Source organism: Osmerus eperlanus, chromosome 28 (genome assembly GCF_963692335.1).
Source record: "Osmerus eperlanus chromosome 28, fOsmEpe2.1, whole genome shotgun sequence".
In the NCBI taxonomy this organism is placed as follows: Eukaryota; Metazoa; Chordata; class Actinopteri; order Osmeriformes; family Osmeridae; genus Osmerus; species Osmerus eperlanus.
The window spans coordinates 4206727-4226113 of record NC_085045.1 but is presented as its reverse complement, the minus strand read 5'-3'; the positions used below and the strand labels follow the sequence as shown (position 1 = coordinate 4226113).

The following is a 19387-nucleotide window of genomic DNA, read 5'->3' as shown; positions in this document are numbered from 1 at the left end:
CGCTCAGCCACCTGACTCCCCTACATTTCCCATTTTCTCCCCATCATTTCACAATTATAGTGTTACAGTGCACCATCAACCAGTTTTGTGGGTGCAGTCCAACAAGACTTTGGTCCAACAGGATCTCAACCAACGTGCAGAAAAAAGGCACATTTGCAGGTATTACAGATGTACTGTAAGTACATGTAAGTGCTTCTTTCATTGGTTCATTCCGATCATGCCTTTGGCCAAGTAACAGAAGGCATGTATTCATCAGTAGCTGGATTAGCTGCCCGTTTATTACTGCTTAACTTAGTGTTTTCATTTCCAAAAACTAACCATGATGTTTGTGGCCCTTCGAATTGGAATTCAATCTAGTGGTTGGATCACCAATTAGAAATAATTGAAATCGTTTTCGCAAAAAAGAAATGTGAAATTAAAATCAATGAAAACTCGGGACAAAGAAACAGTTGCATAACGTTCACATTTATTTGGTTTCAAGTCCTAAAACATTCTAAACATGCTTTTAAACACATATGGATCACATTCTTCACAGGTAGTTAAATTAACCAGAGAGAGGTCCTCGTGAGCTTGTTGAGAAACACGACAAGCAGTATTAGGCAGTGGAAATCTGTAACAAGTTATTCCCTGAGATATATTCAATGATTTTACTGCTCTTTCACTGATCTAATATTTCCCACCGTGAGCTCTGAGATGACGGGCCTGTCTGAATGACTTATAACACCGATGTAACACTTGGGGAGATGACACTAAGTTCTTCCTGAAATCAACCGACTCACACGGTGACAGACAGTTGGTTTAGTACGTGACGAAGAACACAGTGGCTCTCTGCGCAGTGAGTCAGTCAGGTTGGTGAAGGGAAAGCATGTAAACAGTCAATTACATTCAGAACACTATTACATTCTAACTGATAATCATTCACAAGCAGCATTGGAGTTTTCAAACATGATACTGATTATTTAACCCCAATTTTACACTCCATTTATAGATTGTTTGGTACATTATCTTGACAAATATGTTAATACATAACAGGAAAGTATACAAAACCATTGGATACCACCCATGGGCCACAGGATGAAAACATTGAGGTAAAGGTTATAGCACACATTAATAGGATGCACTCACAAATGTTCACACGGAAAAATAAGCATGATGTAACAGCCATAAGATCACTTCCATTTATGAATACTACCTAGGAATACAGGTGAATACATACACAGTACATTCACTGCCACTGGAAATCTCTGGAAAGAGGGTCCTTGGAAAATAAATGGATGACATTAGAAATGTGCTACAGAAAGATTATCAGTTATACCTGAACAGTAGAGTACCTATGTGGTAAATAGTCTCACTGATTACAGAGCAATGCTAGATCGAGTATGTAAACGGTCATGGTGGCCAGCACGAGGCTCGCCCTTGAAAGGGTTAACCGCCAGTCTGGCCTGAGGTAGCACGGAACATGAGGCAACGTATTTTTGAAAGAAAAAAAAAGGAAAGAAGATAACAGCGCTTGTGAGAGAGGTCACTGCATGAAGCAAGATACACAGAATAACAGAACATTGGTTCAATGAAACCAATAAATAAGAATTATAAAAGGTGTACGTATGTGAAAGTAAGCAACCTGATGACATAACAAAAAAAGAGGTAGTTTCAGTATAGAAATTGCAATCGACATATTCATGATCTGTTAATACACATCATTGAAAAGAAAGAAAAAAAAAAGTTACCCAAAAAAATCATCAAGAATCTTTATAACATATTCAGGACACACGCGTGGTCAACACAGTGGTGGCGGTAAGGTAGTGGGGTGACATTTTGTGTGACCTAGGAAGCCTGCTCATGTGGTTAGGCCTCTAGGACTGATAAACTACTCTACTGCCGAAGGAGCAGCCCATGAACTGGCCCGTCAAACACGGTCCCTAAAAAGTACTGTTCCCTGAGTTTAGGAGAACCACATGCTGCGACCAGCCCAGTAAAAGGGCCACTGCTCCATCTTAAATCAGGTTGACACTGAGAATGACCACGTCCACACCTCACGTTCAATGACTCTACAGTACAGTGTCCCGTCCATGACAACTTAAAGCAGGCAGGAAATCAGTAACAGGTTGTTGTTACTTCCGGTGACCGTATGTAAGTTGGCAAACCCCAAAACACTTGTATGAAGGTATACTGTGTTTAAGGGAAGGAGTTCTTATAGTATAATCACGTCCAACATCCAACAACAATAGATCCAAAAAATTAAGCAAATGATCATCTTCACTCCAAAACAACAATAAACCGAAACAGTCACAAACTACAAGGGTAAACATGACAAAGTTTTTTTTTCTTTTTTTTTTTACAAAACCCTCCAAAAACACTGATTATGAAAATGTGGCTGACTGAAAATAATAACAAACGGTACACTGCATTGGTGAAAGAGAGGGTGAGGCTGGGGGAAAAGGAGATGGCTGTGCTATCGCTGCATGAGACACGGACAGATTGCAGACATGGCCCGGTGACTGGCACGCACGACTCATCAGAGTAGATCATTCGCATCCGAGACAGTCTGATCACATGGTCATTTTCTCCCCAGAGAGGGAGAGACATGGCGCTCCCATGATGGCGTGGCTCGTCATCAACTGATCTGACCAATCGCATCTCCTGCACCCCTCTCCATTATCTGCCATATTTCTCTCTAAACGCCTCCAGAAAAATCTGTCCTGCAAGCTTGCGAACAAACCCCCCCCCCCCCAAGCAACACCCCCTTTTGGTGGAACAAAACGAAAGAAAAAAACAAAACAAGAAAAAACTTAAAACGCGTTCTACAAGGGACTTCCAACGTCTTGAATTCTAACAATCTACAAATCCTACAATTACATCAGCATAATGATCACTGAGTAACTCCTGAATGCAATACATCACACTCACTTTACCCTGTTTCGATGCAGGCCCAGGAGGACCTGAGAGAGAGCAGCACGCCGGGAGGGCACCTGGCCATGGTCATGGTCATAGTCATGTCTCCAACCTCCCCGCGGCGTGCTAAAGAGAGTCGTTGCAAGGACTGCATTTCATCAAAGTTTCCGACAACGTACGCGCGTGAAACGGCTACTTGAGCACTTCAAAAAGACACTTCAAATGGTTGACATCATCATTTCAGACGTCGTAAATAAAAACCAATGTATCTGTGCGGCTCTTTAACCGTGCGCATACCTGTCACGGATGATGTGCAAGCCAGAGAGAACAGGCTGCCTATCAGCCCAGTCTGAATCCATAAGCAAGCCCCAAACAGATCAGACTGACCTGTCGGACTAAAGAAAAAGGATCCACCTCTAGAAGAGTCAAAAGGCGGCCATGCTAAAGGCACAACTCAGCCTTTTAGACGTGGTGTGGATGGATAAGCAGGGCCGGTTGTGAGTGGTTTCCAGCCCGTGTGTGCAGACCCACAGGCCCAGCGAACCTGTGCTGATGTGCTGAGGCTCAGAGCTGGGCATGGAGGTACCTGGGAGCAGAGCTCTGGGCGTGGAGGTACCTGGGAGCAGAGCTCTGGGCGTGGAGGTACCTGGGAGCAGAGCTCTGGGCATGGAGGTACCTGGGAGCAGAGCTCTGGGCATGGAGGTACCTGGGAGCAGAGCTCTGGGCGTGGAGGTACCTGGGAGCAGAGCTCTGGGCATGGAGGTACCTGGGAGCAGAGCTCTGGGCATGGAGGTACCTGGGAGCAGAGCTCTGGGCATGGAGGTACCTGGGAGCAGAGCTCTGGGCATGGAGGTACCTGGGAGCAGAGCTCTGGGCATGGAGGTACCTGGGAGCAGAGCTCTGGGCTTGGAGGTACCTGGGAGCAGAGCTCTGGGCATGGAGGTACCTGGGAGCAGAGCTCTGGGCATGGAGGTACCTGGGAGCAGAGCTCTGGGCATGGAGGTACCTGGGAGCAGAGCTCTGGGCATGGAGGTACCTGGGAGCAGAGCTCTGGGCGTGGAGGTACCTGGGAGCAGAGCTCTGGGCATGGAGGTACCTGGGAGCAGAGCTCTGGGCATGGAGGTACCTGGGAGCAGAGCTCTGGGACGGTTCAGGAGACGAGGGGGGCTGCTACAGAGACGGAGGGGTCTTAGTAAAAAGGGTCAGGATGAGAACCAGCTACTGTCCAGCAGATGGTCTCCTCTCCTGATCCCATTGATTAATTTATTATCCTGGTCCTTCATTCATTCGAATAACTTTGGTTTAACTATCAACTAGCCCCCTCACCCATGAGGGATTTTTTGCATAACACTTTGGTCGAACAACAAAACACTAAGGCTAAGAACAATCCTAATCTCTCTTAACTTTGCAATACATCGCTCTGTTTCCCCAGTCTATGATTGTAGAAAAATACCCATAAGATACATTTCAATGAAAAGCCCACGAAACCTCCACCTAAAAACAAAAATTCACCTCACCGTAAATCTTGAAATGTTATACGATATAATATATAATATATGATTAACAGGTTGAAAGTATCCGTAGGGTTTAGAGGTATACTGGACTGGGAAACTCATTTCAAACAGCCAGAAAAGGTACCTGAAATTGCATCATAATCTTCCTGAGGTAGTCTCAAAACACTTATCAACTCAATAATATCCGTCCCCATCCGAACAAAATAAATCTTTAAAATCTAGTTCTAACCATGGCAACACCGACACGATGAGCGATCGGATACACACTTGTAAACTTCAAAGACCAACACACCTTTTGTGCATTTCCTTTTGTACAGAAGCATGTGCACAGTGTAAATCAGCATACATTCAGCTCTGTCGTGTAATAAATATATAGAGAAAAAAAAGCTGCTTGTCACATTCACAGGAAGGGAGACCGGTCCCTTGGTCCCCCCAGGGTACCTCTGAGGGAAAGGGGAGGGGGGGGGGGCGGGGTCCGGGGTCTCGGGGGCTCAGTTTGCGGGGGAGGTACCTGAGGTCAGACAGAGGGAGGAGCCTGTCCTGTAGCTGCTGAGGCTGGACTTGCAGGAGTGCAGCACTGCTTTGAACAACAAGGGGAGCTGCTCCAGAGGGACATTCACCAGCTTCCCTGAGGAAAAACACAACCCCGCAGGACAGTGAGCGCAGAGACACAACAACATCACATCGCAGACGTACGATGGGGGGGTGGGGGGTGGGTGGGGGGCTCGAAACCTGGCGGGGTGCCCCGTGCACGCGTCTGTACTTACCTGCAATGCAGCGGATCTCGGGCAGACACATCATGATCTCGGGGAAGCGTTTGGGCTGGTGGGGGTACTTGTGCTCCGTGTAGTCCTGACACACGTACCAGTAGCGCTTGTTCAGCTGCTCCAGCTGGCTCACGTTGGTCAGCCCTCGAATATCTGCAACAGAAACCACAGCGTTTCGGTTTCATCTTACCCGGTGAGACAATTCAAACGCAGTCCCGTCTCGAACGGGGGGAGAGAGAGAGCGACTCCATTGAGACGTGTGGAAAGTGGTTATGGAACAGGATTGGCTGGGTTACCTTGGTTCAGGAAGTTGATGGCTTTCATGCAGGCGTACTCCTCGTTGCTGACCTTCAGCTGGTGAAACTTGCGGAACAGATATATCAACCTCTCCATCACCTCCATGCCATCTTCACTAAACCTGGGATGGACACAAGCACTCATATATTACTCACATGTTGATGCTAACAAGCACATCCCATAATAACCAGGTCAGCTCCCAAATTTCCTCATAAGCCCTCGACACTGCCACTGCTCTGAATAGAATTTATAACACTTTACAATGATGCCTGTGTTAAAAAAAGGAATTAATAATTTATGGAGAAGGAGAGATTATCTCCTTCTCCGAAGAAGGGGATTATCTCTCCTCCACTGCTCTGCTCGCTTCACGTCTCTCCAACAGGAGTGCCCAGGCCTCAACTATTTAGCACTAGCCCCACAAATCACACACCAGCACCTTCATGAGTTAACTGAAGCTAAATTGTTCAAAGCAACGAGATACTGCTGTAAATCTTCCCGAAAATGAGGGGAAAAGGGTCAGATAATTGAAGTCTGATTTACACAGACACTAAACCCCTAATACCCTATTTGAGTCAGACAGGGACAGATGTGTATTTCATAATGGCCCAGACAGTGCTAGCCACAGTCCTGGTCAGTCCTCCCTTTCACAGACTGCATCCCTGGCATGCATCCAAAGACAATGAAAGCCAGTGTAATGGGAGGAACACCATCAAACCCTGTGGAGATACTGCATCCACCAAGTGGAAGAACATGCTCTGTTGCGGAGGGAAACACAACTCAGTGTAGGACAGGTAGGGAAACACAACTCAGTGTAGGACAGGTAGGGAAACACAACTCAGTGTAGGACAGGTAGGGAAACACAACTCAGTGTAGGACAGGTAGGGAAACACAACTCAGTGTAGGACAGGTAGGGAAACACAACTCAGTGTAGGACAGGTAGGGAAACACAACTCAGTGTAGGACAGGTAGGGAAACACAACTCAGTGTAGGACAGGTAGGGAAACACAACTCAGTGTAGGACAGGTTCCTTTCTAAAGAGAAATACTCTGAACTGTGTTTTCTCAACCCCGGTCCTCACTGTCCTGCGTGTTCTAGATGTTACCCTGCTCAGACACGCCTGATTCCAGAGGAGCGCACGTTGAGAGACACCGCCTTAAACCTTACAGGTTTTTTTTTTATCTCGAAGAAGTGAATGTGAGTCACTCAAGCGGAGAAACCACAAGTAGTTCGTTCTTAACCCTCGTGCTGCCTTCGGGTCACTTCACCCAAAGGTTCATAACGAACCATCGTTGTGTTTACCCAATTCTACCCAATACAAAAAAATATATATATATATTGCAACCTTTGCAATGTGGGGGGTCTGAGACAGCCCAACGGTTAAAAGAAAATGCTTCACTTTGTTTTTGTATGCGGTAAAGTTGTCGCAATACGACGGTGGGCACAATGACTGATGGGTCAGAATGACTCATCATTCTGTCATTCTGTCTTAACCACAAGGGTTAAGACAAATAACACGATTGAACTTAGCTAACGCTAGGCTAACAAACCGAAACAGGTTTGACCCCCCCCCCCCCCCCCCCCCCTCCGCGACGACTCACCCCTGCAGCTCGTCGTCGGAGGGCGTGTACTTGGCGGTGACGCCGGCCAGGTCTCCGAAGATCTGGGCGCTGTAGATGGTGAGGCAGGAGAGCAGGATGAGCTCCTGCCAGGTGGAGCTCAGCAGGCAGGTGTAGTCCTCGATGGACAGCTCGCAGAAGAACGGCAGCTTCTTGATCCAGGAGATCTGGCGGAACAGCAGCTCGTCCGCCAGGCGACACAGCAGCGCAAACAGCTCCACCTGGGTCACTTTGTACCTAGCAGACGGGGAGGGGGTCAACATCCGCTGGATGGATCTAAAAGACGTTTTGCACCTTCGCCACAAGCGCACGAAGGCGCGTTTGGTCGGCGGGCCCCGTACACTCACCCGTCCTCGATCAGCATGGGCGTGGCCAGGGGGGCGAGGTCTTCGGCCGCCACCAGCTGCAGCACCAGGGGGTGGGACTGGGGGTAGAGGCTGCGGGGCTGCGGGGCCAGCAGGCCGGACTGGGCGGCGTAGCTGAAGAGGTGCGGGAGCAGCTGGTAGGGAGTGGACATGGAGGTGTTGATGTACTGGTCCCTGAGGGCCGCGGTGTAGCCGTTGATCTCCACCGAGCGACTGGACGGGGCGACAGCAACGGTCGGGTTACTCGTACGGTAAAGAACATTGACCAACAGAAAGACCGCACACACAAAAAGAACCCTGGGCAATCTGTTTGTGTTGAAAAGGATGCCATGAGGCACATTGAGTTATTGTGATTTGCGGGTAGCATCTTTCTTGACTGCACATAAGGCCCACACAAATGCATTCCCATCACAGTATTCCAGTCCACACACAGCTATACAACGTTTTCTCACTCAGAAATACTCTTTCCATTCCACACAAACGACACCACCAATGATGAGGCACCAATGATGAAGCACAAATGTACTTTGTGGTTGTGTTCACCATGTAGACATTCAATCAGGTCAAAAAACAGAATTCACTTACATTTCCTTCATAATAAAAGGACAGAGTCGATTGAGATAGCATGTTTACTCTGAGGCACGTACCAACATGCCACGCAGACGACATTTAACCTTGGGGACTGCAGATTTGAGCTAGTCTCCACAGCAAAAACAGCAGATGGGTGAGCTTCAATCTGCTATCACAGCCACCAAGTCTGAATAGCTAGCATTTTAGCATTCTTTTCTTTTAGCTTTAAATACCACAACCGACACGAAGAAACATTGGAATTAGATGTCGCCACTGTCAGGGCCGGCCCATGATCTCACAGACAGAGAGGAGCAGACAATGGGGACTGATTCAGATGTGGGGTCGACAAACTCACCTGGATGACAGAGTGGAGGCCGGGGATGGCTGGTTCCCCTCCGAGGCACCGTTGCTAGGGGAGCTGTGGTCGCTGTCGCCGTTGTTGCCCCAGGTATGTTCTGGTAGACCGGCGTCCTCCTTGAACTCCTGTCCCGACATAATTCTCTCAATCTCCTCGTCCGTGATCTGTGTGAGACGGGGAGGGGGAGGGATGGACAGAAAAAGAGAGTGATAGAAAGATAAAGATAAAGAGGCATTAGGACTCACTGCCTCTTCTCGTTCCTATGACACACACACACATACACACACCATACTGGCACATGAATAGACTCCAGTCTAATTAACCCTTGGCCAAGCTTTTTCCCCAAACCTGGGGTTATACAACTCTCATAAGGAAGGTGCTGAATAAACCAGTGACCAGTAGGTTAATGGGATTTATGACGACCACCAGCTTCAGAAGACAAATGAAAAGAAAGCCTTACCTGCACAGGCCCGATGCTTTTATTTCTTCCACCTGGCATCCCATCTTCCCTGATTGCTGAAAAGCAAATGTAACGACTGTTAGCGTTTGCAAAATGCTTAGAAATGGTGATGCCAATGTTCCTGAGCTGGTGTTCCAACCCCACCTCCTGGCTACAACCGAACGTGCTGGACGAGGACAAACATCAGAACTGTGCCTACCGTCTCATCCCAGAGGAGGGCGCCACATAACTATGTAGCAAAGGGGTGTGTGTGAAACACTAGCTCATTTTGAAATGTAAGTTCAGTACCTCCAGTTGCTACTCACAGGAACTTTCCCCCGATTCAACAGCACTTACTGGAGGTACGCATAAACACACTCGGACACTCCCAGAAGGGGGCACCAAAGATCTACACCACGAGGTCCACCGAGTATGGAACCGGCGATTTTGGCTTAACCATGTTTCGAACTGTTTTGGCGGGGGATGTTTGTGTGTCGTGAGTCGGGTGGAGAGCCGCCTCCTCACCTTTGCGGTTCATGCCCATCTGCAGACACTTGAGCAGGCGGCAGTACTGGCAGCGGTTGCGCTGCTTGCGCGACATCTCGCAGTTCTTGTCGCGGCTGCAGCGGTAGACGCGCTTGTTGCAGATGCTGCGCTTGAAGAAGCCCTTGCAGCCCTCGCAGGAGATGATGCCATAGTGCAGGCCTGTGGCGCGGTCTCCACAGATAAGGCAGGTACGCTGGTCAGCTGGATCATCTGGGGACAAAGAACAGGCGGCCCGGGGGGTCGAGTCAGGAGGACGCGGATACAAGTCGCAACGTGAATTGTGGCGGTCGTTTTGCCTTCTCAAGTCGGCCTTGTCCCTGGAAGTGGATTAGACGACAAACATGTCGGGTAACGGCGGTCATTTTAAAGGCCGTTTTATCAAATGGGAATAAAACCCAAACTATTTGAGAGGACTCCTAAGTTCAAACCTCTGCGGTGTGAGCGGGGGTGGACGGGACAGAGAATAACCTGAACACCAACAATGAAGACGCCTTGAATGTATTATTCAGCAACTTTGGGGGAGAGAGAGGACTGTCGACAATGACAAAGGCCTTTCCAGTTGATTCGCTTACAGGCTCTCCTTTCTCTCAGAAGCGCAGGGGCAGGATGACATTAGCTCCGGTGAGTGTCTGGGCCAACAGCACTTCAGCCACATCTCTGGTCTACAAAGAACCCCCTCACCATGTGTCAGTGTTGTGTCTCTCAGCTGTAGTCTGGACCTGCTCTCCTAAAAGGCCACGGAGCTGCGATTCTGCTGAGCGTTTCACAATGTAAAGTTGTAAAAGACGGGGCTAGGTAAGGGCAGTAATTTGGAACACATGTGGGGGGATATTCGGGGGCTTTTGGGAGAGGCTCTCGGCAAGGAAGTCGTGGAACAGGATGTCCTAAATGACGGACGGGCAAAAATAGTCGGTTAAATTACACAGTGCTCTGAGTTTAAGGTTAACCCAGCAGCTTTACAACATGTGGTGGCCATGAGAGACCAGGCAAGACGTGTAGGGCGAGGAGAAAGTTGGAGCAGCACCCTCGCTGTAGGCCTAAAGCTTCACATGTCTATGTAAGTGATGCACAGCGCTTTGTGTGTGTGTGTGTGTGTGTGTGTGTGTGTGTGTGTGTGTGTGCGTGCGTGCGTGCGTGCGTGCGTGAGAGAGAGAGAGAGAGAGAGAGAGAGAGAGAGAGAGAGAGAGAGAGAGAGAGAGAGAGAGGGGGGGGGGGGTATCAAAGAATATTATGCTTTAATTTATATGAACTCCTGACGTTTGTTCTTTGCTAAGTAACTTTGCTAATCTTCACAGTAACCCCACAATCTGCAGACCAGTACACTTTTAAGCACACCAAACTCAAAAGGCTGTTTAAAATCTTAATCCCCACCTACCTCTAGGCTGTAATAAAAATCACTATGTAGGCAGAGTATTACTGAGCACATAAACTCACCACTCTTTGCTATGTTGTGCACAGCACTACTGCTATCAGCCCCCTGTTCACCAACCAACACACACACGGGCAGGCACACACACACACACACACACACCACAAAAACACCAATCAACTCTACTACACACCACTCCCCCCCCCCTCATAAAAGCAGGAGGAACAGATGGGTTGTTGACGCCATGGTTACAGTGAATAGCCCGCCTCTGCAAAAAAGCAGGCTCCAGATAGAATGTGGCCGTGCACCGATGTGGGTACAGACTGGCCTGCTCGCTTGCTTCAAACATCCAAGCAGAGATAACACACACACACACACACCATTGTGTGACCCAGCTTTCTTATCATGATATCAGTAAACCAGGTTGCCCAGCCAACCCAATTACAGAGATAGTAACACTATGTTGGTCTTCCCTGTTTTCGAGTCTTTCACCAACAAAGGAGGATTTTTCTTTGCACGGAGAATTCCGAAAGCCTCATGCAGAATATAGCCATGACCCTCACGTCAAACTCATTCGTCTAGCCTCAAGCCTAGTCCGCGCAGTAGCAAACGCAACGCTTTGGGTGGGATTCCACCCGCAGAGCCGTACGTCTGGTTCAATCCTGTCTGCGAGGTCAACAGACGAGCCTGATAATCTGATTATCAGAAGCGCGTTGCGCAATACAACAAGCTTCCCCGCTCCCTACACCTCACGTTGTCCTGACCTTTTACCTCTTTCAAGATTGCCCAGCGAAGCCCTGTCTGTAGGGGCTGTTGCAGTTTCCTGCCTACAAAGGAAATGTCAGCGCAGAGAGAATAACGGGGAAAACAAATTTGCCTGAGCGACAAGACGTGAACCTGAAAAGGAAAATAAGGAATGACTCAACCATACCCTCAATTCATCGCTTCACCTCTTATCAATCGTGTTACTAATTGACGGGCGCCTGGGTACAGACCAAGCCATGCATTCACCTTATGTACCTTATATGTATTTAAAAAGCAGAAGATTAACCAAAAGAGGTGCGTTGCCATGACAGGCAGCTGGTGAGCAGTCTTGAGTGGGAAAGGAGAGGCCCTATCTCCTCAGCTGTGCCCTAAGCCTGAGAGAGAGAGAGAGAGAGAGAGAGAGAGAGAGAGAGAGAGAGAGAGAGAGAGAGAGAGAGAGAGAGAGAGAGAGAGAGAGAGAGAGAGAGAGAGAGAGAGAGAGAGAGAGAGAGAGAGAGAGAGAGAGAGAGAGAGAGAGAGAGAGAGAGAGAGAGAGAGAGAGAGAGAGAGAGAGAGAGAGAGAGAGAGAGAGAGAGAGAGAGAGAGAGAGAGAGAGAGAGAGAGAGAGAGAGAGAGAGAGAGAGAGAGAGACCGGGCTTCATTTACCAAAGCTAATTAGTGGGGGAGGAATGCATAGGATAAAGCCTCTACTGGATATAAGGAAGGGTGAATGGAAGACTTCTAAAGCCCGCTGAGATTACCATTTAAATGGTATGGGGTTAGGAGCCCCTGGAGCGTAGGGGGAGCCACACTGTACAGAGACAATGGGGTCGCAGGGCTCTCGCCTCCGGATTAAATTTGAACTATTTCTCCTCGCGATTAACATTTTGACATCCTCCACACACCCGGGTGGTTATCGACCGACGTGATCGAGCAAAAAGCATTCTCAGGCTACTTTTCAGAGGTAACAGTCAGAAGACAGGGGGCTGAGATTGAGACGCGTTACGCCGCCGAGTGCAATCCTGTAAATGACAACAACGGGTGAATGTTCCGGATCTAATGACTCAGTGGGAAGTGACTGGAGCCAGGCTGATTAAAGGGGGCTCTTTAGGGCTGAGGGGAAAAGCCTGAGCATGACTGAGCGGAGGAGAGGATCAGGAGAGAATCAGCTCGAGGTCAAAATCAAGAGATAAGCCTCCGAGTGGAAGAGAGACGCTAAGTCTGCAAGAAGGGAGGACCCGACTACCTATGGATCCATCTTAAACTGCTATCTTCCTTTGAGCCCAGATAGCTGCGAGGGGGATGGCCACAAAGCATGCACAAGATCACATCAGTTCAACTATGGATCCTGTCTCCCACAAAAGGCCATTTGTCTATCTTCCTGAGCACATGTGGTGATTTAAAGAATGCATTAAAACCATATATTTCATTGACCATCCCATGTGAAATGCCCGACTTCCTTCAATGAGAAAAACACAATGACTGTCAGTTTCCTTAATTCACACCTGGCAGAGGCTTATTTGTAAAATTTATCACCCTCTCTTTCAAGTGCATGGCCACCATATAAACCGCCAGCTTCACACCTTTACACACTTGATCTCAATGTCTCACGTCATACTCGGCCCCCCTCCTCTCCACCCCCCCCCCCCACCCCCCTCTGCGGCAACGGCGGCCCAGTATCTGAAACTGGTTGGTTCTGTCTCCGGTTCTGGTAAGGAAAACACCCCCTCCCCCAGCCCTTCCTGGATCATGTGACAGGGGTGATAAATCCCAGTGACGGGACATGTGGGAGAGCTGTAAAAAAATCAGGCTTTTGCTTCATCTTGAACTCCACCCCTCTCTACAGCCGGGGTCTTAAGACCTCAACCCCTCCCTCACCCCTCCCTCACCCCTCACTCACCGCACCCTCACCCAGCCCTCCCCCCGGGCCCATTAAAGCTTGCATTGTTTCAAAGGGGTCAGACTGGGTTTCATTTCAAACTTTTAAACGCAACCAGGAAATGCAACTCAAGCATTTTTTTAAACCTGGGTCAATGGAGTTGACAAACACTGCTCCTGTTTCGACGTCATTCTAAACATGGCTGTTGCAACATTCTTGCAATTTTCCAAGCAATGTGAGCAAGATACACTTTTTTTTTGTTACTTTCAAGTCCACTGTTTTACGTTTAGACTAGTGTAGTACTATAGAGTAGTATATTAAGGAAATGATGCCGCAAATAAGATAGAATGTTGCTCCTTCTGTCAATTTGTTTGTCAAAAGCCTCTTTTGTTTAAACACAGTGTTTTTTCCTTCTTCATGTCCCTGAGAGCTGAGAATCATGCAAAAATCTTCCTTTTGTCCAATCCCCAGTCACACAAAGGTTGGCGTATAGATTGAAGCAGCCTTTGAGGGTGTGACAGAGGGACAAGGCTACTGAAGGGAATTTTACTCAAGGAGGTTTTGTCTTGTGTTTCCATCACAATCATGCCCAGCTGAGAGAGAGCGGGGGTAGCATGAATCTGCTGTACTTTTCCGTTGCAAACACAGCTCCTCCCTCCCTCCCTCCCTATTTCTTTATCTGTGTTCCTTGCTCCTCTACCTGAGGCTAGCCTTCATTTTCTCTCTATAGTGTGCTGCATGCATGTTCACAAAAAGCCCTTGCCTCTCTCTTAGAAGCTAATGGATGGTGAAGTCCACCACAGGACCTCTCCTCCCACACACAGCCGCCATGCTGTTTAGACTCCTTATTACTATGGGGTTATGTTAATCTTTTAACCTCCATAAAGTTGTAGATTTCCTCCAGTCATCACAATGGTAGCCTATTGACACTGCTGACTGGATAAAACATAGTCTCTGGGTTGTGTACTGAGATCTGAACAGGGATTACAGGCTGTGTCATTAGCATTGGTTAATTACACTGGCCAATACCAGTGTTAATATTGTGCAAATTAACACTGTATCAAGCAGGACGGTGTTAGATTGATGGGAATCATCATATTGTCATATCAGTTCAATTGTTTCTTTTACAAACTTGCAATTTACCATCTATCTAATGTTGTTACACTGAGAAATCTACAACTATTTGGTCAAAAAATAAAATGTACAGAAAAACAATCCACCACAAAAGTATTGTGTTCAGAATTACTAAACTCACTAATTGCTTTGTACACTGCCTCTTCTCTGTCATTTTAAAATAGTGAATTCTTCAGGGAATACCATTGATTTTCCTGATGTATACATCTAAGGCTACATTTTAACAGGTCTTTGATCTTAATATTGGAATTTCATCAATCTTTATTGACATTTCAGGGTGTTTCTCTGCTGTTAAGCCTCTAGGTAAATCAGCTGTCCTCGCTACAGCTGGAGAGGGGGCAGATTAGTATTACTAATTCAAATATCTGTAAAAAAAACTACCCCCAGTCTTCTGAACGATCATTATTTTAAAGCTAAACGGTGTATTAATGGGACCATGTTCTTGCTTTTGCGTAAAAAAATGTATTAAATCCCAGGTCAAAGCTTTAGCCAACACAAATGTTCATCCACCATAGCTTTATTTTCAAACATAAGCGTACTGGCAAAATGCCAATGAAGCAGTTTGATACTCGGCTAGTTAATGTCAAGCTTAAACAGTCAGCACAACCTGATATGAACCACATGGTGGATTTTAACAACACGGGCGCTTGTAATACTGGGCCATATAAAAGCCCTGTTAAATGAATGTGAGTTTTCCTCTGAATTAGAGGGGGCTCTCCCAGAACTATGCTCACACAGACTCCAACTGTTCCTTAGGGCCTCAGTTTCCTGCAATGCTGTAAAAGACAGAAACAAGCCCTCGACATTCTATTCAACATTCTATTTGACCAGAATTTTCTGAGAGAAAATTTGGGAGGATTGCGTGAGATTGTCCTCTCTCTTAAATTATCATCTTCTTGCCTGTTGAACAATGTGACGAATGCTCCACACCATCTAATCAAGTCGTTTTCGGGATAAAGATTTTCCGATAATGATGTGCAAACGTCACTGACATCTCCTCTATGCGTCTAATCAAACAGTGACTCAGGACAACCCCGAACCTGAGGCAACACTGTCGAAACCCAGGAGCTGATGGCATCATCCTTTGTTCATAAGGGGTATCAGATGGTGTTTGTATGTGTTAGATTCAAAGTGTTGAGTCTGTTTGCTGGGGGATGGGCGTAGTAGGCAGTTGAAACAACACTTCCCTCGAAAACAAAGGTCGGGCACGTCACAGACTTCATGGTTTGGTCTGTGAAGGACATCAACGCTTCTTTTTCGTTTCTGCAAAATCAGTGATAATAAGGAGGGCTTTGGCGTGGGCTATTTATAGCTTGCATTTCAGAGTGCCCTGGTCCCTGACCTCCCCCGTTATTGATCTTCACATAGCTTCTATCCCCCTACCCCCGCATCACACACACAGCCACACACACACACACACACACACAGGGGAGAAGAGAGAGGAATTTCAGTTCAAAGAAGACCTTGTAACAAGTGACGTGGTGAGCTGAGCGACAAGCAGAGAGAGGCAGCCCTGGTCGCCCTTACATGATGAAAGACAGAGTTGAATTAACCCTTTCTCGGCTCGAGCAGGAACATCCTGGAATACTCTGGTTGTTTACCGGGGATTAGAACGGGGGGAGGGGCGCTCACAGTGCAGCCTGCTTCCTTCACGTACACTAACCACTCTTAACGGTTGCCAGAGAGACATTTTCCGTTTTCACTGTCGCTGGCTTCGCCCCGCATATTTTAAGGTAAAAACTAATTATCGTCTCGGCCCTTGAAGATAGGCCTGGCGTTGTAAGGGGAAAAGACAGGTTGGAATAATGTATGTGACTCAAACCATTTGGGGTTTTGCATGAAGAATAAAATAAATACAAAAAACTTGCTCCTGAATGATGAAAACATCACAGGCCCAAAACCTCCCAGATCCAAAATAGATGTAAAAACGCAACCGTTCCACGACACCACACTGTGACATGCGTAACTAAACTGATTCCAAGCACACAAAAGATCACCCAATCCTCAGAATGAGGAACACACAACTTGAGGGAAGACTTGTTAATTCCTTCGATCACCAAACGATTGAATTATTTATGACGCTAAATGATAAGTCACAGAATGAACCCTGGGCGGCATGTCCATATTCTGACAAGCGCCAGTAACCATGGAGATCTTTTCTGTTGGACATTGTTGTCTTCTGTTTCAGCTTTAACCCTGGGTGTGGAGATAACGTTGCTCCTAGCTAGGCCCAGTAGAGTTAACACTGCCCAGTGGACTAATCCTAACATCATATAAACATTGCTGACGGTGTACAAAGCCTTTTTCCAGATGGTCCACTGAGGCACATACCAGAGATCAATACGTATGGGACAACACTCTGAGATGTAGGGCAACACTGAGCTATCTATACAGATATCTATACAGATATCTATAGATCATCGACACCACAACTGCACTTTCACAAAAACCTTTACCAGCAAATACACAAATATACATTCTAGGACAGGGGTCGGCAACCCAAAATGTTGAAAGAGCCATATTGGACCAAAAAAACAAAAAACAAATCTGTCTGGAGCCGCAAAAAATTAAAAGCCTTATATATGCCTTATAATGAAGCTATCAAAATGATAAGTAGGCTACAAATACATAATGAGCATTCATGCAATCGCACTTTTTCTCTCACTCCCAACTGGGTACTCGGCTGCAAATGTAGCATGCCTTCCCTGGAAATGTCTTTCCACGTTACTCTTTTTGTTATTTGACAACTTCTCATTACAAAGCAAACATGCAGGCAATCCTTCCGCATTGGCAATGAAAGCAAATGATTCGGTCCAAAAACTGTTGAATCCTCTGTTCTCCTCAGCTATCTTTCTCTTTTTCCCTTTGGGATCCATGGCCCATGACACACCCGCCGGTTTGTTTGCAACAGCCACCTGTCTGGCATTACGCCGAGCTGAAAGAAACGTGTGTCGCAGGCTATGACGTAAATCTTCGTTGACAGAAATGTTGAAATAAAATATTTATTATACACATACTGCTGTAAAAATGTGTATAATTATTTTTTCAACATTTCTGTTTTAATAATTAAAACAAAAAATATGTTCACACCATCTTTTTCCATTTTCATATTTTTGAAAAAGCTCCAGGGAGCCACTAGGGCGGCGCTAAAGAGCCGCATGCGGCTCTAGAGCCGCGGGTTGCCGACCCCTGTTCTAGGATAATACTGAATCTGTGATTGGGTATGTTTAATTCTGGGTGCTGTAGCTGATATGAGATACTGGTGTACTACATGAGCAATCTACAGAATCCTCTAAAACATGCCAATAATTAAATAAATTCCTGTTGCAGAATCAACTTGGGGGGAAATATTTCACAACCAGTGAAATAACAAGGCTGAACCATTATAACTGAAAATAAAACTAAGATCACAATTATCTTAATCCAAGTAAATATCCACAATCAAAATGTAGAACGGTGAAAATGTAAATCTAGAATGTATATTCGCTTCCTTAGACAACACAACAGAGCTCTCTCATTTACACATAATTAGGCTTAGTTAAAGTATGGGGGCCATTAAGCCAATAGACCCAACCCCTTTCACTCTCCCATCCTCCCTTACCTTCCCATGGATCCATTTCATGCTTCTTCCAGTTTGCCTGCTCTCCATTCAAGCAATGGATACCGTTAAAGAAAACCCATAGGACAAGGCAGGCACAGTCTCATGATCTCTCTGTCTCTCTCTCCTGATACAACCTCCTCCCTTGACAGCCTGTGTCTATCTGCACGTAGGCTAAGCTAATACTACTGGTCACTTTACAGCCCGGTCACATGACCAGAGAGTTCATGCCCTAGGGTCACTGCTTGGCTTAAGGTCCAATGACGGCAAGGGGTTATTTGGGTGGAACTGATAGCCCTATTTTCTCTGTATTGGAACAATACTCCCTGGACCCAAATTGGCCTCCCCTCCTTCTCCCTGCCTCTGGCTCTTTCTGGAAGAGGACCAAAGTGCATGTCCAAACATAAACACAGGTTTAGACTGACAAAACACACTGACATTAACTAATTGAGTGACTCAGTCAGTGGACACATCAAGAATTAACCAACCCAAGGCAGGAATCTAAGGAATGTACGAGTCCAAATACAGTCAATTAGAAGAAAAAATAATAATTAGTAAAACCAAATCAGCCATTTAGACTTTAGGGAAACACCCCAGACAAAATACAGTCTTGTCTTACCATCCAGTGGAGTTTCTTCCTTCATTCCTTCCAGAGGGTTCTCTAGGTAGCCATGTTGAAAGTCCAGTGTTGCCTTAGTGGACTTTACATTGTCTGCTGTACTGGAGATCCAGTAACACCTTACTATCCTAATACACTCAACCCTCTTCCCCAAGGGACCACACCACTACTAGACTCACTTGTCCTGTCCAGCCAGGTCCCTCCCAGCCCAGCCTCCAGGGCTCCACCCTACTCACACCACTTGTTCACTCTCTCACCGCTCCCAGCCCCCGATTCACCTCCAACCGCCCCCCCCCCTCCCTCCCCGATTTGAATGCTAATGACACACCCTAGTAAGTCACACATAAGAGGCTTTTCACATTCAAATGCCACTGGCGAGAAGTACAGGTGGAAGAAACCGAGATGGAAGGAATCGAGATTTTGTGCGAGTGGAAGTGGGGTGTTTCTGGTGAGCACGATCGAGTCCCATCAGAAGGGACGGTAATACCAGCGAACGCCCTCGTGTGAATCATGCCCTGATCAAACTGTGGTGCTGAAATCCACGTCTCATCGTTTCCTAGATTACTGGACACTAAAACCCTCCTCTTAAGAGTCTCGAACCATATGCCACGGTGTCAAAGGCAAGGTCTAGGATAGGCCATGCTCAGGCTTTTAATCTCCAGTCTGTGTGCAGCGCTCGG

General features: G+C 46.9%; 1 protein-coding gene across 1 annotated transcript in view; it reads right to left on the bottom strand.

Moving 5' to 3' along the window:
• Positions 1 to 449: 449 nt before the first annotated feature.
• nr6a1a (nuclear receptor subfamily 6, group A, member 1a) overlaps positions 450 to 19387 on the bottom strand; it is a 46729-nt gene continuing 27791 nt past the window's right edge. The window contains exons 3-11 of the mRNA XM_062454926.1: positions 9344 to 9574; positions 8840 to 8895; positions 8377 to 8543; positions 7434 to 7664; positions 7069 to 7323; positions 5470 to 5591; positions 5174 to 5326; positions 4019 to 5034; positions 450 to 3478 (exon numbers count right to left, since the gene is read on the bottom strand). Coding sequence (XP_062310910.1) covers positions 4898 to 5034; positions 5174 to 5326; positions 5470 to 5591; positions 7069 to 7323; positions 7434 to 7664; positions 8377 to 8543; positions 8840 to 8895; positions 9344 to 9574 — 1352 coding nt within the window. The 3' untranslated portion in view covers positions 450 to 3478; positions 4019 to 4897. The remainder of the gene's footprint in view (positions 3479 to 4018; positions 5035 to 5173; positions 5327 to 5469; positions 5592 to 7068; positions 7324 to 7433; positions 7665 to 8376; positions 8544 to 8839; positions 8896 to 9343; positions 9575 to 19387) is intronic.